The 9459-nt window shown below is 33.3% G+C and overlaps 2 protein-coding genes across 3 annotated transcripts in view; both read left to right on the forward strand.

Moving 5' to 3' along the window:
* The first annotated feature begins 763 nt into the window (after nucleotides 1-763).
* LOC123016403 (beta-glucuronidase-like) lies at nucleotides 764-8295 on the forward strand. Of its 2 annotated transcripts, none has more exons than XM_044416775.1 (6): nucleotides 764-898; nucleotides 6146-6536; nucleotides 6584-7630; nucleotides 7678-7854; nucleotides 7902-8040; nucleotides 8088-8295. In XM_044416775.1, the coding sequence occupies exons 2-6, from the start codon at nucleotides 6156-6158 to the stop codon at nucleotides 8264-8266; spliced, it is 1923 nt and encodes a 640-aa protein (XP_044272710.1). In that variant the 5' UTR covers nucleotides 764-898; nucleotides 6146-6155; the 3' UTR covers nucleotides 8267-8295. The 2 variants fall into 2 exon arrangements, with proteins under 2 accessions (XP_044272710.1, XP_044272709.1); XM_044416774.1 differs by lacking the exon at nucleotides 764-898 and adding an exon at nucleotides 3189-3344.
* A 384-nt stretch (nucleotides 8296-8679) lies between these two features.
* LOC123004084 (beta-glucuronidase-like) overlaps nucleotides 8680-9459 on the forward strand; it is a 2529-nt gene continuing 1749 nt past the window's right edge. The window contains exons 1-3 of the mRNA XM_044397198.1: nucleotides 8680-8950; nucleotides 9001-9384; nucleotides 9437-9454. Coding sequence (XP_044253133.1) covers nucleotides 9004-9384; nucleotides 9437-9454 — 399 coding nt within the window. The 5' untranslated portion in view covers nucleotides 8680-8950; nucleotides 9001-9003. The remainder of the gene's footprint in view (nucleotides 8951-9000; nucleotides 9385-9436; nucleotides 9455-9459) is intronic.

Below are 9459 nucleotides of genomic sequence, written 5' to 3' on the forward strand. Positions count from 1 at the left end.
AATGTAATGTTGATTGCTAAAAAAGAATTTCTCATGGGACACTCTGTATATTCATAACTCATGCTGCACTCTGTTGAAATAGTGCTTAAATTTATAATTTTGAGAGAATATAACCCACAAAAAATAAAATATTAAAAAAAAATGGTTCAATAATATCTTCCAAATCCCACACTTATCCTCCCAGTCCCCTCCCATCTGTCAGCTGCCAACATTATTGACGAAATAATGATAAACGATGAAAAAGCGGTCAAACTTTATCCCCATCAGAGTGCTTTCATGTCTTCAGCCGCCCATCGACCCATAACAAAGCGGCGTCAGAGCCGTAATTACCACTCGGTCTCGAGTATGCAAATCAGACGATGGTCTAATGAAACGGAAAGTGTATTTAATTTGTTTACATCTAGTAACGCTAGACAGACAAACGCAGGGGCGGTAACCTAAACACATGAAAATATATTTTGTAGGAGGCGCCCGACTGCATTCTGCGATTAGCTAAAAATACATTTTACTATCGGCCATTTTTTATATTTTTTTTCGAAAAATTCAAGGTCTAGTTGTAGGTGTCCAATAATAACGGTGCAATGACCCACCGGAAGCTCCTTATCCGTTTCCGTTCATCTCCGAAATACGCCTACTTTGCGTCTAATTCGCCAATTCGGGGAAGTACAGATTCACGACATCTACCCGCCGGTAGCGACAACTCTGTGCAACACACTGTCGTAAACGGGTTTGAAACCCGGCTCTGTTTCAAAATTCTGGTCCAATTAAGTGATACGGTGCAGCAAAGATGTTATCAATGACAACAATGAAAACGTGTTCTGTTGCACTTTCCAAGTTCATTTAAATAAAACTAAACGTAGTAAAACCCGATTCTGAGTGTTTGTGATACGGTTTGTGGGTGAGTGTCCTCACAATTATTTAATTTGTTAATTTAATTATCACATTTCATTCATAATAGCCTGTAAAAGTCGAGTCTGATCTGGGATGCATCAATTGAGAGGCAATTAATTTTTTAATTTTTTTTTTTTTTGAAGTAAATTAAATAATTTATATATTCGAATACTGTTGCTTCGTCAAATATGTTTATTTAAATTTGAAGACACACGTGTGTATTTTTTCAGGTAATTCAATGTTTGCTCGTGATAAATTTCGTAACCCTTTTAAAGGGATAATTTAACGGTAAACTGAACACAAATACAGGATAATAAATTAAAAGTGTGGGAAAGTGAGGAGCGCCACAAAGAATGAGTTTTATCTTTGCTGTGTGGCAATTTTTCAGTTTTAAAAAAACGAAATTCTGAAGTTATGTCAGAATTCTGAGTTCAAAAGTCAGTAACTAACCTTAACTGTAAGCCTCTGTCTTCGTAAAATTCTGTTTGAAATTCCTAAAATTGATGTTAGTGAGTTTTATTATTTTAATATTGGCGTTTTTGATTTAAAACACTACAGAATGTTGAATTTTAAGTCTGAAACTAAGAAGTTGAGAAACAAGCTCATTTTTTAAGATTTTGAATCTTAATCTTAATCTTATTCGTATTTTATCGAAATCTAAAAATTCATATCTTCTTGCACTCTTTTCTGTATTTAATAATGGACCGATTTTTTTACTTATGTATTATATAAAAATACCGACTTTTTTCTAATCAGAAATATTTACAAAGTTGTCAAAAAATGTGGAAACAGCTTAATATTTCAAAAAGTGACTATTTAATTGGACTAAAATTTAGTACATAATCAAAAATATTTAAAATTCATCACATGAAGTATTTTGAAATTTATAAGTACTCTCATTTCGATTCTCCCAATTCAAAATTTACAGTTTTGAGAAAACTTGCATTCAATCTTTGATTGTTAATAAAAAAAATAAAATAAGAAAAATAAATAAAAGTCAAGGAACTGATTTATTAAACAATGAAATGATATTTCATTGAAAATTACTGAGTGTCTAAGCTCTGGTAATAATATTGTTTATTACAAAAAAATTCTCATTGTTTTTGTATACATAAACCATCGTAACTCAAAGCCAATTTTTATGAGTTCTATAGTTTTCGTTGAGAGAGTCGATTTGTTTTTAAGTTGATTTTTTTCAAACAGCAAATTTAATTTATGTTGGAAGAATTTTTTTCTTAATTTAGTGATATAGGATATAAAAAATTGTAAACTTGGGGAAAAACACTTTTTTTCCTACAAAAGATGTTCTACCTCTTGAAAGTAATGGAAAAAATTGTTAAAATTGTTCGTAATAAAAATATTAGTAAATTATTAGTTGTTTTCATATTCTCTGGCAACCCTGTATACGGTAACTGTGATCCTATATTTTAATACTTTTTTAAAAAAGAAATTATTTGGTATAATAATCTGGAAGTTTTGTAAACGGTTATTAACATAAAAAATGTAAAATTTTAAACTTTAAAAAAATAAAAAATAATAATCTAGCTTTATGCCTTACAAAAAATTTTAATTCACTTTGCTTGTGGCTCTATCATGAATTCGTAAAGTGTGACAAATAAAGCTTAGTGCTCGAAACTGTGTTTTTATATTCACTTGTGTCTTATTTTTTTTCTCTTTCAAAGTGCTCCTAGTTTAGGTAAAATTAATTAAAAGAATTTTCATTACGTAGAAAAATATATTGGAAAAACCAAGTACCGGTATAAAAGTGGATGAAATTTTCTCAATTTTGAGTTTTACAGTAGAAATGCTGTACCAGTTTTTACCATCAATGATCAAAAACCTGCAGTAATTACCTTGAAACTATTATGCAGCAAGTGCAAAAACAAGTTAATTAATTGAATTAATCAGATGATTTAATTTGAGCATTTTATGACATTAACTGTTGATTCTAGTTTATTATGCATTCTGCGACAAATGGCAATATTTTTCACGCCCAAACCAAAAATAAAGAAAGTTTCTTATACCAGATGATATCTCTTCTTCGAATTAAACACTTGACAAACAAAATTGTAAACAGCGCAATTACAGCAAGAAGTTAACACCATCGAAAAGCGCAATAAAATGACACTTAACATCAAATCACGTTTCCATAAATATCGTAAAATTAACCCATTTCTGGTCCCAATGTTCCAATGAACTCTTGATAAGTGGTAACCAGAACCACCTCATGTTCCGGATTTATTCTCAACGACGATAAAGCTCAGTTGAGTTATCAGTCGCGTATTTGTCGATATTTTATGTTCCGTGACTTTGGCGCGAATATAAATAAGCTTGGTGTACGATTAGAAAGGCATTTTAAGCACATGTGTACTGGCTAGAAGATCAGGTGTTTAGTGCGGCTTGGACTTAATTACCGTTCTGTGGACTACTGTGCTATTGTGCCCGAATTTGAGGTAATTTCCTAAAAAAAAAATAATTTTGAAAAAAATTTTTGCTTGGGTCAATCGTTCAATTATTCGGATCAGTGCTCTATTAATTGCCTTGCCAGTGTATAATTTAATTCTCCATAAGACCGAAATGATCTCATCGAATTCTTGCCTGGGTACATGAACCTGGCCCTAGTTCGTCTGATGATCACCTTATGATGTCATGAAATTATCGACAATTCAATGAACTGATGTTTTTGCAAGATTTGTTTTCGAAAATGACCTCGAACTTGATTTTTTTTTCATCGTGTACACAAGGTTGATCACCCGTTTGACATTTACAAAAATCATTTACAAAATTCAAGAAGATGATTTTTTTTTTCATTCAAGTGTGGAAAATTTTTGTCACCTTGTAATTATTCAAAAGTCGCGGTAAAACCCGTTAAACCACAAAAACTAATGTTAGGATTGCCAGGTGTGTGTACCTTGGCCGAAAACAAAGCGCCCTTCGATATTGTTTGGTTTGTGGTTATACATATTATCTGTGAAAAACATTTCTGCAATGTTGATTTTAAATCGAGGTCTTGGCGAGACACGGAGAGATGATTATCTTTGTTTATCATAATGCGTTTTCTCGGAGAAAAAATCAGGATTTTTTTTGTTCTTGACCAATAAAATTGAAAAGCTGGGGTTCGAATCTGGGACCCACCAACTTTTTTTCTTTGTTTGCGCTACTAAGAAAAATTGTAAATAATGTGCTCTTTGTAATTCAAGTTTATTGATCATTTTTACGGTTTACTACCGAATTCACTTACAAAAACCTAAGAAATTCATAATTTTTCAAAGTAGACCTAATACAGTTTTATGCACTTTAATGTGTTTTTAGGACTTCTAGAAATGTTAAAAACGTTATTTGGTTTAATTTTTAGGTTGTCAATTTTGTCGAGATTTTTGTTGATTTTTGGTACCCGCACCACTCTATTGCCAATAAATAAAATAAATTGGTGATAGGTCCTTGTGTTTGGTACTGTGGGCAGGCACTTTTAATTTCATATTATATTAAAAAAGGACACTGTCATACCAGGTGAATAAAAAGAATTAACCAAACGTTTTTTGCTTAAACTATTTATTTTTTTGGAAAAGCTAGTGGTGAATGACAAAGTACTATAAAAATGTGACGTTTATCAAAAATATTTTTTTTTTATTTTCTTTAGGTTTTGAGTTCTGTAATTTTTTTATTTTTTTAAATGGCAACTCACTGTAAAGCCATTTTTCTTATGAACTTTCTACTTTATATTTAATTTTTATCATTTTTTTTTATAAAAGTTGCCATTTTGACAAAACAAATCGCATAACTCAAAAACAAAACAAAATTTAATTCTCAAAATACCATCACATTTTTTATATTATTTTAATTTATGTTAATTATTATTACTCGAGGCAAATAATGAAAAAAAAACGCTTATTCCATGCTTTATATACCCTGTATGTTAAATAAATAGTTACCGGGAAAATTGTTGATAAAATCAAAAATATCCAAAATATAAATTCCACTATAACTTCTAAACTATTGCGAATTTTGCAGTTTTCTGCAAAATTACCAATTTTTTAAGCTCTAGTCTAATAGATTCATATAAAATTTTAATAATTTTCAATTTTTGTGTTTCTACGACGTTTTATGCACTTTTACTCTTTAAAGTACATTATTTCAATCAGTTTTGAAGTTTTCAATTATTAGATTTTTGACAGAATTTAGGGCGATTTTTGGTACTCGGAGCTGTCTATTGCTAATAACTTCAGAATTCTTGGCGCTAACTTATTGTGTTTGGCGCCGTTAAAAAGCACATTTAATTTTCTATCATATAAAAAAAGATCATTGCCTTATGATAATTACTTATCGAGAAAATTGTTGATAAAGTTACAAATATCCAAAATATAAATTCGACTAACTTCTAAACTATTGCAAATTTTGCGGTTTTGTCGTCGCTAATCAACTTTGCAGAACATTTTGCGTATGTATAAATAAACTATTAACTATTTAGAATATATCTTTAATTTACAAAAAAAGAAAAGGTATAAAATTTTTAACACGTTTTGAAAGATTTTCTCAAAAACTATCGCTCTTAGAGCAAAAAGGAAGAACCTAAACATTAGAATTTACTTTAAATTGTCTATATATTTAATGGTGCAAACCGAAGTCGCCAAAAAATTAATTGATCAGAATTGGATATACAGGTGCGCCAGAACTCGCGCTTCAGAAAAAATGCCAAAAAAGGTAAGATACCAGGAACATGGAAAAAATGTTAAAAAAATTTTATCTATAAAAATTTATGAGGGTTTAAATTTTGCAATTTGACTCTATTTACTTCTGTTGGAAAAATAATTTTCCAAGTTTTTTTTGCTACAGGCTATTAGAAGAGGAAGAGGAAGCTGTATTCTAAATTGTAACTTTGTTTAATGTTATTTCTGGCTTTTATTGGCAAAATTTTTGTACCTTTACTAAATAATTGTAAAAAAACATATACAAGATCATCAGCATCATTAAATTAGACATGAAAAATGTCAAATGTCAAAAAATATGTCAAATTTTTTTGACAGATAGAATTTTTTCCATGTTCCTGGTATATTATCATACTTGAAATTTTTCTCTGGGGCGCGAGTTCTGGCGCACTGTAGATATAGTGCTTCCATAGTTTTTTTTAATTTTTCAATTCCATATTTAATCAAAAAATTTATATTTTTTAACTCCATACTATTATTAAACAACAAAAAAATCATATAAATTAACAAAAGAAGAAAAACAATGTTTTTAATCATAATTTTTTCAGAGACCACGAAATGGCCACCAAACTCCTCATTCTCTCCCTCCTCATCCACGTCAAATCCGAAATCCACCAGGGCGGCATCCTCTACCCCCGTCCCTCCGAAACCCGACAAGTGGTCTCTTTAGACGGCCTTTGGAACTTTGTGGTACCAAAACCCAACAACCCTCTACAAGGCTTCGACGAGCACTGGTACAAAAAAAATCTCAAAGATTTAGACACCGAAGTCTACATAATGCCAGTACCAAGTAGCTACAACGACATAACCACCAACTGGAAAATTCGGGACCATGTGGGACTGGTTTGGTACGATCGCAAATTTTTCGTACCAAAATCTTGGTACCAAATCGGGAGAGTTTGGTTAAGGTTTGGGTCAGTTTCGTATGCTTCTCAAGTGGTAAGTGAGCAAATTTTGGCACAATTTTCCACTACTAGGGGTTTTAGTGGATCAATGGCCAACTGGTGATGAGCCACGAAATCGGTCATTTGCCATTTCTGGCCGAAGTTACAAACTTTCTCAAATATGGGAAAGAAAACTTGATTACTGTAGCTTGTGACAACACACTTTTATCGGATACAGTGCCTCAAGGCAAAGTCGAGGAAATCGAAAGTGGGAGATTAGTACAAAGTTACTCTTTCGATTTTTTCAATTATGCGGGAATTGACCGTCCTGTAACCCTCTACACCACACCAAAGAATTACATTGATGACATTACAATTATTACGGACGTAGACGGCGATGTTGGTTTTGTAGATTACAAAATAAATTACTTTAGTGAGGTTAATGTAACGTCCAGAGTGACTCTTATTGACAAAAAAGGGACAATCGTGGCCACTAGTGACGACTATGGTGAGCCTTATGGCATTATGGAAGTCCCAAAAGCCAACCTTTGGTGGCCTTATCTAATGGACCCAAACCCGGGTTATTTGTACACGCTTCAAGTCGAGCTTTTGAGCGAGTATGGCGACCTGATCGATAAGTACTCACAACCGATTGGTATTCGGTCAATTTCGTGGACAAACACATCGCTTTTGATCAATAACCAGCCCGTATATTTGCACGGGTTTGGCCGCCATGAGGACGCGGATATAAGAGGCCGAGGTTTGGACTTGCCTTTGATCATAAGGGACTACAATTTGATCAAGTGGATTGGTGCAAATGCGTATAGGACGTCCCATTATCCCTACGCTGAGGAAATTATGGACTTGGCCGATGAATTGGGGATTATGATCATTGATGAGTGTCCTAGTGTCAATACTGAACTATTTTTCGATTCGTTGCTAGTCAAACACAAAAATTCGATCACGGAATTGATCAAAAGGGACAAAAATCGGCCGAGTGTGATCATGTGGTCGGCCGCGAATGAGCCAAGGACGCAATACCTCCTCGCCAAAAACTACTTCAAGGAAGTTATCGATCATATCAAAAGTATGGACGTCACGAGGCCTACTACGATCGTGGAAGCTCAACCAGTCAACAGCGTTTATTCGGTAATTACCCGATTTTTTACAAATCTCCCTTGATTATTAAATTTCAGTCAGAATTCGTCGATATTGTTAGTTTTAATCGCTACAACGGTTGGTATTCAAACGGCGGTAATTTGGACGTGATTCCCTTCAATGTTGTCTCTGAAGCCACCGCTTGGCACGAGAAATTCAACAAACCCGTAATAATGCAAGAATACGGCGGAGATACCCTCGAAGGCCTCCACATTGTACGTCGCTGTTTAAATATTTATCAAGTCTTATCAACATTTTTCAGAGTCCGAGTTTTATTTGGTCGGAGGAGTACCAAGTCGAGTTGATGTCGCGCCATTTCCAGGCGTTTGACGAGTTGAGAGAAAAAGGGTTTTTTGTTGGCGAGTTTATCTGGAATTTTGCCGATTTTAAAACTGCTCAAAGTAACTGGTTTTTGGTTTTGATTCGTTGTTTTAATTTTGGGTTTCAGCATACACGCGAGTTGGTGGTAACAAGAAAGGGATTTTCACGCGGAATCGCCAACCCAAATCCAGTGCCCATCATTTGAGGAAAAGGTACTGGGCCTTGGCTTGTCAGCTCTACAATGCCACTTTACCCAATGATCTCTATAACTACGTAGCTAGACCTACTATACATGATGAATTGTGATGTGTTCTAATAAAAATATTAAAAAAGTGTATTTGTTTATTGCCAGCGAACGGTCAAGGTTGGAGGCGCATGAAGATGTCGTTTTTTGCACAAAACAAATAATTTATTGATTCGTTGTAATTATTTCTTATTGCTACGTACGTAACAGACTTTCTCTTGACCGTTTGACATAATCATTTTGACTTTTTCGGTTTTTTCTGCAATTATTTATTAATGGTAGGTGTATCCGGGATTGCGGTAATCGCATGATCATCAACGAACTTGAAAAAATTATTTTCGTCTTTTTTGCCACAAGACTTGAAAATGTAATCAACTAATCAGTTTGTTTTAAGTAATTTCCACTGCGTTATCATTTATCACGTTTGACAACTACATTAGTACTTTTGTTAATGATAAGATCGGCAGAAATATTTACCTCATTCCATAATTTACTTATATGAAATAAGGAAGTAGACAATAATAAATTTTAATTTAAATTGGATCCGCTTTACTGTGGCAGTTCTGGTAAAAACTGCTTAATAGAGGTGTTTATTTAGCTAAATCATTGTTTTGTTTTGACTTTAACTTTTATCATATCAATGATGATAATAATCGGCAACACAATCTGAATAGTTTGCAAAGTGATACTAAACAAAATCAATAAACAGGAGACTTCTGAAAAGAACAGTCTTGGTGAAACTATAAGTAAGTAAAAATCTCAAGTTTATACTTAAGTCAGTTAATTTCAATTTTAGAAAATGACACTGGTTTTAATTGCATTTCCGGTGCTCATTTCCTTTTTGGGTAAGGTTGAATCGGCTGGAATTCTCTATCCACGGGCTTCCGAAACTCGTGATTTGATCAGTTTGGACGGTTTGTGGAATTTTGCACTAACCAACACTACTGACCCTTTAAGGGGACACATTGAAAAATGGTTTCAAGTCAATTTGAATACAATTGATGAACTTGATATTCAGACAATGCCGGTACCTGCTAGTTACAATGACATTGGTACCGACACCAGTCTCAGAGATCACGTGGGACCTGTTTGGTACCAAAGAAATTTTTTTGTACCAAAAGCATGGAACGGGGAAAAGGTTTGGATTCGGTTTTCTTCAGTGTGTCGAGCGGCTGAAGTTGTAAGTTAGAAAACTACTCCATGACTATAAAAAATACGAATTTTCGTCCTAGTGGATTAATGATGAATGGGTTGT

This window comes from Tribolium madens, unplaced genomic scaffold (assembly GCF_015345945.1).
Source record: "Tribolium madens isolate multiple individuals breed KSU strain unplaced genomic scaffold, Tmad_KSU_1.1 Scaffold_1;HRSCAF=32;Tcas5.2_LG8, whole genome shotgun sequence".
Lineage (NCBI taxonomy): Eukaryota > Metazoa > Arthropoda > Insecta > Coleoptera > Tenebrionidae > Tribolium > Tribolium madens.

Excerpts from the sequence above, each read along its gene's own strand:
- LOC123016403 (XM_044416775.1), top strand. The coding sequence starts at position 6,156 with ATGGCCACCAAACTCCTCATTCTCTCCCTCCTCATCCACGTCAAATCC. Across the intron at positions 7,631-7,677 it reads CAGTCAACAGCGTTTATTCG|TCAGAATTCGTCGATATTGT; the intron begins GTAATTACCCGA and ends ATTAAATTTCAG. Across the intron at positions 7,855-7,901 it reads CCCTCGAAGGCCTCCACATT|AGTCCGAGTTTTATTTGGTC; the intron begins GTACGTCGCTGT and ends AACATTTTTCAG.